The sequence below is a fragment of the Lissotriton helveticus genome, chromosome 7 (genome assembly GCF_964261635.1).
Source record: "Lissotriton helveticus chromosome 7, aLisHel1.1, whole genome shotgun sequence".
Lineage (NCBI taxonomy): Eukaryota > Metazoa > Chordata > Amphibia > Caudata > Salamandridae > Lissotriton > Lissotriton helveticus.
The window spans coordinates 713,735,206-713,749,330 of NC_136068.1; the positions used below are offsets into that span (position 1 = coordinate 713,735,206).

Here is a 14,125-nt window from a genome sequence, read left to right on the forward strand (position 1 = left end):
GAGCCTTCTTCTTAATTACCAGGCTATTAATGGGCAGGTGCTGAACACCTTTTAACCTCTACCGCGCTAGCGGGTTTTCCCGCTGTGCGCTGAAATGTAAAAATCGCGCGTTACGTGACAAAGCCAGCTCGTCATGCGCGTAGCGCAGGTAACGCCCATGACGAGCTGGCTTTGTCATCAGTGCTGAAGGCGTTAAAGGGAAGTACAGATGGGCATTCACTCTCCTTCCTTGCCGTCAAACACTGGAACTTCGTCCTAGTTCACTTGCATGTGGCACCTACCTTTAGGATATTCAGAATAAAATTAAAACATGACTTTTTCGTCTTGATTAGTCTTTCATTGTTTAGTTTGCATTGACTTTAGGGCCTGGATGCTCCTTGGGGTAGCTGTTTGTATTAACAAGTTTTTTATTCACTCGTTTATTGATGTGCTGTGTATTTTGTTAAAAAAATGCAATTTCAGACTAGAAGTTGATAAGTTCGCTCACAGCGGCCTGGTGTTTAATAGATTATTTATTTAATATTTTCCAGATTAACCATTGTTTCTTGTTACATACACCTTTAGCCAGGTTCACCTCTGAGATAAAGAATAGCCTCAGTTATTTGCTATATTGTCTCCTAAAAGAGGAATAGGCCTCTTTTTTAACTTCATGCTTCACTGAATGGAGGGTCTGGAACTTGTTCTATGTGTTTAATCATGAAGGGTATGTTAAATAGGAATTAAATATTTCGGGGCAGATAATGTCAGCTTGGGAATTGTGAGAGTGATGTATGGATAGATAAACGTCACTGATTATAGAAGGACAGTAGTGCACTGGATACATTTCTAGCTGGCTCTAATAAGTAGAGGTTACAGAAAAAGTAAAAGACAAGACTTGAAGATGGTACATGTGATCACAGATAGATGGCAACAGTAAATCTACAGACCGAGCAGGGCCTGCAGTGGTAGCCGGTAAAGCTGATCAAATGCAGCTCAGATGGGTCAGGCAGTCTCTGATGACTGTCAGTATCTTCAATGATTAGATGAAATTGAATTGTTATCTTTTTCTGTAACATTGTGTAACCTAATGTAAAGCGCTCTGATACCTACGGGTCTACAGGGGCGGCTGGTGACATTTGAAAGTGGTGAGGCGAATCAGCAGCAGCAATTGTCAGGGCTAACGGGAAGAGCCCCATATCCCTGTACCCCGTGTCTCTGCATTTCACTGGTACACAGATCAAAATCCCGTGTCTCTGCATTTCACTGGTACACAGATCAAAATTAAGGAAAGCACAGGTTGCAACAAGAAATGGATCAGGAAAAATGGCACACACAAGCCAATATCCCCATCTCAGTACATTCTCAAACTTCCTACCAGTCCTTGATATGTGGCATCAAAAGCTGGCAAACACTGAACACAAAAGCTAACACAACAAAGCAGGTGTTACTACAAACTGCAATCCAATGCTCAAAAGTGAAATTTATGAAAGATATTCCAGTAGATTCAGCCGAGACGTAATTGTGAAAGGGAGCTGACCCTGGGCCAAATTATTTCTTTCAATGGCTCCGTTGCCTTATGTACTCAGTGCACCCACTACTGCCCCTCCTCTTCAAGCTGAAGTAAGATCCACAAGGTCACACAAAGTGAAGAGGAGAAAATTACACTACAATAATGGTGTCTTGATTTGAAGGCAACAACCGGACCTATAGACCGCCTTCCCAGCTTTGCTGTGTGGCTTCAAAAACATAAATGATAAGAAAATGTGCGAACTGTAACCTTCTCCAACAATATAAAAATGTACCCTCCTATGTGTCGTGTCTAAAGGACAACAAGAGGCTTCCTCCGTTGGAAATACGAATGCAAAACACTCAGAATACATATTTCCGGTGCTTGGTTCCCGTCACCATAAAAAGCAGCGAAGAAGAAAAAAGATCAGCGTTTAACATAAGAAACAAAAACACTTCTTGGTGTAATGAAAACAAAGCCCGATTGCTGGTAACAAAGCCCAATTGCTGGTCCGTCTAACGCTCACGGTAGGAAGAGCATTTTCATATTTTCAGGAAGAACGGTGACTCTGTGGTCCCCGCAGTCGAAGGGGCCTGTTTATTCAGCATGCATTACACATATGAAAACATCACTTGTGCCCCTTTCCAGTCCCATTCTATTCTAAGCACATTCTCCTTTCGACTCTGTCAGAGTGTCACAAAGTCACACCGAACCCAACCGCTTATCAAACCCTGAATGAATTGTGACTAATTGATGCCATTTATTTGTGCGGATGGGCCTGAGATGGGAGGCTACCTCCCTCTGCTTGATTTTAATATCTAGACAAACGTTCTGAGCAGGTACAGATCATCTGCACCAGCACGTCCTTAAAAACATATTTAGAGGCACATGCAGTTTGAACAAAATGAGTTTTGAAATTTTCCATCTTGTAGTGCAAAGGAGGTTTTTTTCGTTTTTCTGAACCTTGTTTACTCTGTCCCGGGATTTGATAGGGCATGGGGCGACTTTGCGCAAAACGCATCACCGCCCTAGCAGGAGCCTATCTACAAACTCCTGCACCACACTGGGCATGCGCAGCATACAATGGTTTGTGAATGTGAGTGAGGGGCAATGCTCCTCTCTCACATGCGCAGACCATCTTCTAAACTCCTGCTCGCCTCTGCCTGCGTGCACTGTGCGTGACGTGCACTTTCACCAGTGAAGACACAGGCGGGCCGGAAATGTAAACAGACGAATTGTAAACTGTCAATTTGTCTGCTTACATTTCTGTTCACCTGTTGCCCAATTCTTTTGTGGGGCGCTGCCCCAACGCCCCTATGGACCAGCCGCCCCTGCGGGTCTAGCCAGGGCTATATAAAACTCTTTAAATAAATAAAGAAATGAATAAATAAATAAATAAATAAATGATCAGGATCTGTGATTTTTAATTACAAATGGGCTGTCCTACTGGGACTTCTATAGAGTCTGATTACTCAGGGCCATATTTATGAAGATTGTGGTGCAATGAGGAGAACCACAGCAAGTCATCTTGCTGCACTGCCCTACGTCACAGGCAAAGGGGCACATTCCTGCACAAAAGAAACCCTTAAAGGCATTTTCCTCTTTCCCCACACATAGAACGAGAAAGTAATTGAGGGAACTAAAGATATTTCTCCTTGTTACACCTCTCCTGGGGAGGCATATCTTTATGGTCAGCCTCAGGTTTACTAGGTTTGGTAAATCTGTGAATGCGTCAAAAACCATGAGAATTACGTGAGAACACCCACCACAACACCCATAGAGCCCCTCCATTGCACAAAATGATGCAACGCAGCGATTTACACTGCGTTATGTTAAAGTGGCTTTAAAAATACGACTTCGAGGTTTGACACCAAGCTCTCGTAAATATGCCCCTCAGTGTCTTGGAGAGACAGGTGGGTCCGAGGGAGAATCAGCCACGTCATCTCTCACATCCGTGCTTCCACGCGCTCCAGCAACACACCCTGAAATCTTTGACAGATGTTTGTGTTTGGCTGTCAGTCACAAAACCCATTTGAAGCAGCACTGCCTTCAGCTCATGACACTCTAGCGTGTAATCCCTTGGGGGCATAAAATGTTAGTCAGTCAGAACTTGCATAGACAAAGCTTCAGCCTGTGCCGTGATTTCTGAGTGAAACCACTCGATACAAATCTACACAGGGGCTGCGCATTCTGACGATCACGAAGGCATATGTATTTTTTTTTTAAGTTTGAGTTTATTGAAAATTAAAGAAAAACAATACAAAAGCATAAAACATAAATGAAGAAACAGATAAAATGATAAATGATTGAGTTTATTGAACATTAAAGAAAAACAATACAAAAGCATAAAACATAAATGAAGAAACAGATAAAATGAGAAATGATTGAGTTAAAACTGCATATGTATTTTTGTCCTGTATAAAAATGTACGAGTGTGTAATGTTTTGCTGGCATGTATTTGCAGTTGCTAGGTGTTTTTAAAAAGTGTACTTCTTTTGAAACTGATGCCTTCATCAGTTGGAATAAGCGCATGTAATATATTTTTCGTCCTCTGCTCATAAATAGGATACTTATTTTTATCAATGTCTTCTGGAAATGTGAAAAACAAGTCATTTCAGCTGCAGCTGTGCCAGTGACTCTTGTACAGCGCCAGCATCAGCTGGTATTTTATAAGGAAGCTTTTCATCTGGGGAACAAGGCCCTAACAGTCAACAGCTACTGAATGCCAGGTAGCCAGTCTCAAACACCACTACTGATACACCTCCTTCACTAGAGGATTATACAGGAGCTTGTGAGCCAGTGGGAGGCGGCCAGTCAAAGACCAGTTGCCGCAGCAAAGGTTTTTTTTTTTTTTAAATACACATCTTCAATGTCTGTTGAGCTTACCAATCTCAAGTTTAGTAGATTGAGTTGTGTATGTTTTATAGTATACAAATTCAATAGTGACAGATTTTTTTAAGTTTATGTTTTTACGACAGCAACAGTCAAGCAGTAGCGACTGCTACCAGATGGGGTGGAGGGGCAGTGGGGGTGGGGGGTGGTAGTGGGGTGTAATGAAAAAAAGGACTTACCTTGAACAGTGGGCCAGCCGCTGTATCTCTTCCGTCCTCTTCCATCTTCCTTCTTCCTGTCGCGGCCGGCAGCAGGAAGCACCCATCCCGGCACACAGGCTCCCCTGGCCCAATCAGATTGGTCTGAATGCTGTGGTTCGGCGCTCAGACGGGGACAGCGAGCTGTTGCATGTTTTTGACCAGGCTATGTAATGCAACCTGGCAGGGAACATGCAGTCATGCCCACTTAGGGAGTGCAAACCTCTCCTTCCCCTGCTCTGGTCGGCCCCGCCCTGACACTGACTGCAATAGTAAAAATAAGATGATATTAATGATACGTTATTATCATTTTATTTTTCCTTTTGAGCTGAGGGACGACCACTGCAGCCAAGCTTTCTTTTAGAAGCTGCTAAGACACTTACGTTTTTCATGTTGGTCTGTAGGCAAATGTCTCATAAACACTTGATATTGACCTGGTTAATTGCTATGTTTATACTTTCAATTGTACCTAACCGCTGAAGCGTTGGTGGCGCCTGGTGCAACAGTCATTTTCGCCCCTCCCCCATGACCTCTTTATCCATGAATTCCCTCACTACCACTCTCCAACAGTGCACCTCATCTCTCCATAGCCTCTCTCTGACATACATTTATTTTTTATAGCCCTGCTCATAGTTCACCTATACTCGGTTCAGTTTTTTTGCATGGTGCACATTCTTCGCAGCAGGCACATTAACCCTCTGTACTACTTTAGAATGAGTCTAAACTGCCACTAGATAACATTTTGATCTCTCACCATTAGGAACCCTAATCACCAGAGTTATCTTGACATTTTTATTGTTGCCTGAAAACTGCTGGATGCCCAAGAAAGTTCACGTGCTTTTAAATCAAAGGTTATTTTTAAACACAGCGCCACCCACCAAAGTCAGAGACTGGTGCGGCTGCACCAGTCAAACGCCTTAAAGCCAGCCCTATTAAAACCTTATTTCTTAAGATTGTCTAATTTGCTTTATTACTCTTCAAGGCTGTTGTTCTGTCACCATGTACACATTTTGTCTTACTTAGTAGTTTTTCCTCCCTTACTCTGTGAACTTCAAACCCAACCTTGCAAGTAATTTATTTCTTTATTTGAGAGTTGGTGCTAGCTAAGTTAAGTTTGAGATTTGAGCACCAGTGTCATTTGTTTAGCACTGGACATAAATTGCACATTTCCTACAGTAAAACAAAACGGTCCTGTTGATTCAGTGAGGACCCGAGGCAAACCAGCTGTTCGGATTCCTGGAGAATTTCAGAAAGTCGTGTTAAGTCAAGGGGGCTAAACATCGAAATGAATCTCCTACACTCATGTCATTAAGAACCAGCATCATGAATAGATACTTTTGTACAAGATGCACTTGGTACAACCTATGCTAACCCTGAAACAGAATTGCGATTATGTTCTTGTATAAAAAAATTAATAAAACATGTTGGAAAAAAAAAGAAAAAAAAAGAAAGTGAGAATATGGAAGACCATTTAACCTGAGGAAAATTTAGAAATGTGTCTTATTATCAAAGGAGAAAAAGTGTGTCTTAAAAAATGGACTTGTGGCTCAATTATAAAGGAATCTGCTATAATTTCAATGTATATTTGATTTGAGTCATTTCAATGTATATTTGATTTGAGTCACTAGCTCTTATTTGATTTGAGTCAGTAGATCAGATACTCCAATCCTTTTAGGGTGTAAAAGTAACTGATGGGGCACATATGCGGAACCACCGAGGCTCCCAGATCGCACAGATATCCATAGGCGCTAGGCTGAACAGTGGGATCCCCCATGCTCCAGTGGGGCTGCATGGGGCTGCGCTACGCCCCTCCCCATTTGTCTCCTTTTCCTTTCTTTCTATTTCTGTTTTAATCTATTATTCATGCTGTCCTATGCTATGCTGTTAAGTGGAATGGGAAACTTTTATTACTTAAATACATTATTAATGCTGAGCTAAATAAGAAATGTTTAGAAACTGCTTCTGACTAAGTGTGGCCTATTCATTGATGTCCACAATATCAAGGTCCTTTCTTACCCTTATGCGCATTGGGAAATATAGGTATGTGTTTATTATAAACTTCGCCCTACTTTGTACTATGTTACACATATGTATGTGTTGGATATATATTTCTTAACTTAATACATTATTATTTAAAAAAAAAAACAGAAGAAAAATAAGTAAAGTGTGCCTGTCACAACTGGTTGAACTGCCATTTAAGTATAGTAATGGACGAAAAACGAAATGTCCTTGTTTGTTAACGTAATAACGTCAGTGTTTCCTCTTTGCAGAGTGACCGTCTCCTTATTAAAGGCGGCCGGATCGTCAACGATGACCAGTCCTTCTACGCTGACCTCTACATGGAAGATGGCTGCATAAAGTACGTAAGAGTCCTAAAGCATCCCTAAGAGCCCTGATCTCTAAGGCAGTCGTTTATCTACAGATATTAGTGAGGTTGTAGAAAGACACTGTGAGGTTAACCTTTTAAAATTCAATCTACTATTGAATAAATGGTGTGCAAATGAAGTAGTGACAGGCTTGTTGCTGCGCTGCCCTACATACAAGCATGCACCCTATTTATGAAATACGGTGCATTCCTGTTCTTTTTCCTTGCGCTGAAACACTATTTGCTGACAAGTGCCAATGCAAGCACCCTTGCACCATCGTGCAAGGGTGTTTGTATTGCATGCAGGATTGTTTTTATGCAGGAAGGGGCACCTTCCTGCACAAAATCTATCCCAAAAGGTGTTTTTCTATTTCTATGTGTGCTGCAGAATGCAGCACACATGGAAAGAGGAAAAAATGAGGAGAAATTGAAATATTTCTTCTCGTTGCGCCTGCTTTTGGGAGGCGGAAGGTTTTGGTGCTGCCCCAGATTTATGTGATTAACCCCTTGGCCGCGGCGGTAACTCCGCCACGGCGCTGGGGGGGTCACGCGGTGCCGCCATGCTTGTGACGGAACCACTCCGTCACGAGCCACGGGTGCGCTGATCTTGTGACGGAGTGGTTCCGTCACAGCCCCGCCCGCTTAATAGAACGCGCCATGCAGGCGCGAAATTGATGCCGCGCAGGCGCGGAGGCCGGGCCGTGACGGAACCACTCCGTCACCAGCACAGCACGTCCGTGGCTGGTGACGGAGTGGTTTCGTCACCAGCACGCAAGGAGTTAACTAAATCTGGGGCAGCGTCAAAATCCATGAGTGTTGCATAGGGAAACCCACCGGAACGCCCTGGGAACGCCTCCTTGGAGCAAAGTAAGGAAACACCAACTTGCACTGCTTTGTCTTACTCTATATTTATGAGGCCATGCAAATCCACGCAAAGTGGCTTCCGTGGTTCTCATAAATATGATCGAGAGGCTTGCGCCACCGAAGCATCAAAGAAAGTGATTATCCGGCAGCGCAAGCCCTTTATAAATAAGCCCTTAAGTGATGAACAGCTAGTACTTGTATGTATCTTCCTTGCGCTAATTACTTTATTGTGCCGACATGGCTGTACCTTGTTAATTAAATTTTATTTTTTTACTGAAAAATTGCATCACTTCATTTTTACCGCTTCTAATTGCCTTACCTCGAACTGAGGTGTGTTTCACTGAAATTAATTAAGTGAAGAGTAACTGTGAAAAGCAACACTTCTGTCTTTTCTCTCCCATAGATAGACTGCAAATAATTGTAATACTCATCAACAAACCATAAATTAAAAACATTCCTAATTGATTCTAAAACACTGAAGTGACAGAGGTAGCACCATACTGCTACTCCCCTATCCCCTACACCCGAAATACTTAACCCTAGACCCTAAACTCTTAATATTATGGCCCAAACCTCTAATGTTTTACTCTTACCCATATACACGTATTTATATCTATATCCTATAACTTTAAGCTCTAACCTAAAGTCTTAATCCCTATAGTCAGAAGGCAAAACCCTTAACCCCTTAGCACATAACTCCTTAAACATTAACCTTATACCCTCAAACTTCAACCCTATATTCTTAACTTGTTACTTATAATCCTATAACCCTAAAGTTATAACCTTAAAATTGACTCCTACCCACAACTCAATTCCCATAATCACATATGCCTAATCATTACCCTTATACGCCAACCCTTAAACTTTAATCCATTACCACAAACCCTAAACACGAAACCCTAAATTCTTAACAGCAAATCCTTAATCTAATACCCCAAACCCTTAACAGTATATATTTAACACCCAACTGCATACCTTTGACTCATATACCCCTAAGCGCTGTACCCCAATCTCTAAACCCCAAACCCTCAAACCGATATTGGTAACCCTATTCCTTTAACTCTTAACCCTGCACTCTCAACCACTATGTCCTTAATCCTCGAATACTAAACCTTACCAAACCCTTTAATGCCTAGCTCCTATACCGCAAACATTTATCATGTACCTTAAATGCAGGGCCCATAACTCTATAATTAAAACCACAAACCCCATAACATTAACCCCATACTGTTGACCTTTATACTCTATAACTTATAACCTTCACCCCAAACCCCTAACCCATGTATCCCTTTCATGCTATCTTAACTTGAAATGAAATGAAATGAAATGAAAGGAATCTTGTAATGCGCGACTAAGCCCGAAGGCATCAAGGCGCCTCTTGAACTTGAATGTTATTTGAAAACAAAAACTGTAAGAAGTGTTCATTTTAAAGGTGTATTTAGTTTTACAACTTCTTAGTGTTACTTTAGACGTTTTGTGGAAATAGTGTTGTAATGAATTCTTATATGTACATTCTCACCTGTGGCAGCCGTGGATTCCAGGTGGAATATATTTATTGTACAGGATGACGTTCCATCTCAGTGGGTCCCTGGCGCAGCAGGCGGGCAGTGGCTGAGTAACCCATCTCTCTTCAGTTTCTTACTTTATTTGAGTACCACAAATAGTGTCCACTTATCCGTCAATCCAAGCCCTTCAGCCAAAGTATGTAGCTGCTCACATGACCAACATGAGTACTGCTTAGCAGTAGTTGTATTTATCCCTTACAAAAAGAATAAAACCTCACAACCACTCTGCTATTAGGATGTTTTATTAGGATTGATTTCCTGTGTGATCATTAAAAGTCACAAGTAACCTTTTGACAAATAATGTGCCTGAGGCCGGATTACACGGATGTGGCCTAACGGCTAGAGCATTTGAACTCAAATCTGGAGAACCGGGTTCGAGTCTCGGCAGGGACTCTCCACATTCTGTGATTCTGGGCAAATCCCTTAACCCCTTGACCGCGGCGAAAAGTTCTCCGCGGTGTGGGTGATTTAATGGCGTGGGCGTGGTTTGGACGGCCCCCGGCCGTCCTCCGCACACGCCAACCGTGACGTCGGACGGCCGGCGGACGGCCGACGCACGCAAGGGGATAATCTCCCCGTGTCTGTCTGTTATGCAACTGGTGCTCATGTAAAGCGTTCTGATACCTTCGGGCCGAGTAAGTTTGCGCTATATAAAAATAAATTTTTTAAAAAAGGCTTAATAATTCTCAAGGGCCCACTAATCGGAGTTACTGGGCCCTTCGAAATTACGAGTTGTTTTTTGTCTCACTGCTGTACGTAGCCAACATCTTTATATGAAAGTCTGTGGAAAGCAGGACAGAAAGACACATTCCTGTATTTTATCCCCCAAAATCTTGTCATTCACATTATTTATTTCCCCACCCACAAAACCGCTGGGAACCACCGGAACAGTAAATCTGGGTCACGGAGATAAGAGGGTTAATTCCAGGGCACTCGTAATCGAGACCTAAATATAGTGGAACCCCTGCTGGCTATGTCGCAAGTCCGCCCACTGTGGATCAGTCCTTCTGATCTGTTTTATTTATGTTGATAGTCGCACAGAGTTTACACGTCACAAGAATCTACACTTCCTGTTATAGAAATCTGTGGGGTGCAGAACTTGTATCCAGTGCACAAGCACTGAGGCAATGATCAGCAAGGCACGTTTTTCACATTTTCATAGATTTCAAAGGATCTTTGTCTGGGTAAAAGGAGGATTGCAGTCCTTGTACAAGAGTTTGGGACCGTGTTTATGAATAAAGTCGCTTATCTGGAGTATACATTTTTTGAGTGAACAGAGAGAACACTAAGGCACTTGGCGGAAGCACACACAGCAAAATTGGACCTCATTTTGTGCCAAACTCCGTGGTTTTACAGGAATAAGATCAATGATACAAAGAATGGATTTTAAGCAACTAATTTGTTAACAGAAATTTTGTGGCAATGTCAGCACCCTGGACTTGGCGAATCTCCCTCTTTGATGTGCAGAATCTTCAAAAAGAGGACAGCAGAAGAGAAAACCCTTGTGCTTGGGGAATGAAAGAAAGAAAATAACTCACAGAGCTGTGCAGTTTTTTTTTTTTGCTGATTTGTGGTCCTTTCGCAACTTTCACTCCAAGTATGATTATTGTTAAAATGGGAGCGCGAAACTAATCGTGTGCGACACCACCAGCATCTTTTTTTTCGCCAAAAGTCAATCCTGTTTCACTGATCAATGGCCAGCTAGAATGAGCACAGGACCTCTGGAAAACCCTGTAGCTCAAACATGCCATTATTTGCATTGTAAATATGATTTCCTACAGCCAATTCCGGTTTCAATAAGGGACATTTCATTTTGATTTCTCCATCAGGAATATAGGACATAAAGGGCCTTACTTATGAGGCCTTGTGACAGTTTTGCGCCTCTGTTGCATCACTTTTTGTGATGCATCAGCGGCATAAAACATGCCTCCTGTTGCGCCCTATTTACAAAGTGACGCATCTAAGCAGATGCGTCACTTTGTAAACCCCTGCTCTACATTATACCTGCGTCAGGTATAATGTATGCAGGGTGAGAGTTCCCACGTAAGTAAGCCTCGTAGAAGAGACGCAGTAAAATCTACGAGAGTTCCATGTGCCACTTCTAGGGTGCGAATGCGTCAATATCTTACGCCTGCCTCACAGCAGGCGTAAAACTGACGCAGGCCCTTGCACATGGGGCTTGCTTCATGTGAAAGGACATATTACTGAAGTGGCGTCACTTTTATGAGTTAAGCAGCTGTGTCATTTCTTTGTTACAATTGACTGGAGACACCACAGTTCACCTGTAGAATTTAAATTAGAGCCAGGCTTTGGTGTTTTCAAGCTCCAGTGTATTATACATATCATGTTATTAAAATCAAAACGCATCGGATAACTCCAGACCTGAAGAAATGTGCTCACATAGGCCTAAGCCTACTTTCTGAATGCATTTGTCGACTTTTTTTTTAATTCACAAAGAAATAACGATAACAACTGAACTAGCACTAGTCTCGGGAACTCGCAGCCATAGCAGATTCTCATTAGTTGTTCCATTGTTGATATTTTCAATATTGAAATATAAATTGATACATGAAGTGCACAGTTTGGGGCACTAATGCAATTAAAGCTGAATAGCGCACATGTCCTCTGTTTATTAGTAAATGAAAGAGATAATTAAGATGACGTGGACTCCTCACACGCTGTGCTTGGGTGCCACTGCACCTGATGTGTGATAGGTCCACCCTTGTCCATAAGTGGGAATGTCATGTTGAAGACCATTTACTTTTGGTAACATTCCTTTGTATTTCTTTGTGCAAAATATTTCTTTGTACAAAATATAAAGGAACCTCGTCCTCTGCAACCGACCAATATTTGGGGTGGTCCCGCCTGCAGCACCTCATGAAAAACGAATTGACTTGTTTGAATACCCACCTTTGAGTTTGCAAGTGTTGTCGACCACGTTTTTGGAGCTGTCCTTATCCTGGAATGCCCACAAATCCGATTCTGTGGGGAGATCTGAACATTTTCAGAAATAGTAGAGTCGATTTTAACTCGCAAGCAAATTCTTTTTTACATCTAAATGTAACTTAGGTGTGCTGATTGAAACTTAGATACAGTAATACTTCAGATAATTGGCCCATAATAAAACATCCCTTTTGTTATAGTTTGTTATGTATTTGTTATATTAAAATATGCTGAAATTATTTTATAATCGCTCACTGCTAAAACCATGCTCCATTACTACATGTATCCTTTATGCCTTACAAAGTGGAGACACCATTAGAATGCACAAGTGGTGGTAAGACAGATATCTCAGGATGCCCCCATGCAGCTACGCAAATTTACTATAGAACACTAAAAGGGCACATGCAGCACATCACTAGGTAAAATTATATTTTGCCTAGAGTGCTTCAGTTCCATTGACTGCTCCTGCCTATGTGCGTTTAATATGGAAACACACTCTCCCTTTTCCAGGATATTCACTCCACATTTTATGAGTTAAGTGGATAGATTTCAACAAAGCATTTTAGAGGAAGAAGTGACTTGCACAGATGGTATGATGACTAATGTAATCCCTATTCAAAATTCAGGCATGGAAAGTGGGTGTGCCATTAAGCCAACTGGCTGAGTTTAGTAAACAGAGTCAAAACAAAGATGAGAAGAGACTTTATTTAGGCAGTCAAGACTTTACATTTTTAAATTTATTTGGCGGAGCCATACTGACTGACTGGGAAACTGCATGATTTTCCTAAATGCCTTTTCCATGAGTGGCTGGGACAGGCTTTGCCCACGGACTGCCAGCCGTCCAGAGGTGCGAATCTGTTTCTCACAGGCTGGCCAAACTCGTGCAGGATCAGCTCTGGACTTTACTAGAGCCTGGGAGCCTGCCTTAGTGGGCTCTATCTACCATTAAAGGCCCGCTCCAGCATTTGGCGAGGGCCTTTAACAAGGGAGTGGACCTTTAATGGCTGGTAGAGCACGCTACGGATGGCTCTAAGGTTATTAGAACGTTCCGCCCCTTGAGGGCAGAATGTTCAAATTTGTAAAACAAAGGCCTCACAGAGCCTGTGGGAGTTGAAATCCCCTTGGACTCCATGAGGCTTTTGTTTACAGCTGTTGCTGTGAACAAACATTGGAATGTTGTTGCTCCGGGCTTCTACCAGCCATTAGAAGCACAGAGCACTCCAATGTTATGATTATTATTATTATTTTTAATGTTTTCAATGGAGCGCTCAACATTCCAATGTTATAATTCACTTTAGGGTCTTGGAAGATGTGAGAAGTATTGCAACATTCTTGGCTCATTTGTACAGTGCAGATGACATATCCTTATGGGTCCAATACCTCTCTATTGTAAGACTTCAGACATCATCTTTCTCATTGAATTTAACCCTCTGTCTACAGAGATAGGGAACAAATTAGTTTTAACATTCAAACCATGCACTCCTGCGATGCCTACCTCTCCTCGATATTTCATAAGTGACTAGAATGTTGGGATCAGTCTCTCTGTAATGCTCATTTGCAGCAGCATGTATACCTACCTTTGAAGCAAGCAGTAGTTACACCAATATTGAAAAAAACATACAGGGTCTTAGTATTTCTAGGAACTGCTTTGGTACACCCCTTGCAAAGTAAAACCTTAAAAAAGTTTGTTACCAAAGAAATGATGGCCTCTTTTACACCAAAATGACATCGTAGAGGCAGCATTTCCTGGCTTTATGCCACTCCATAGCGGGGTTTCAGCCCTGGTATCCATGGTAGACAGACTATTGTGGGT

General features: G+C 42.1%; 1 protein-coding gene across 2 annotated transcripts in view; it reads left to right on the forward strand.

Annotated features, from left to right (window-relative positions):
- DPYSL3 (dihydropyrimidinase like 3) overlaps window positions 1–14,125 on the forward strand; it is a 375,973-nt gene that overhangs the window by 237,535 nt on the left and 124,313 nt on the right. For both annotated transcript variants that reach the window (XM_078653034.1, XM_078653035.1), the window contains exon 2: window positions 6,846–6,934. In XM_078653034.1, the coding sequence (XP_078509160.1) occupies window positions 6,846–6,934 (89 nt within the window). The remainder of the gene's footprint in view (window positions 1–6,845; window positions 6,935–14,125) is intronic.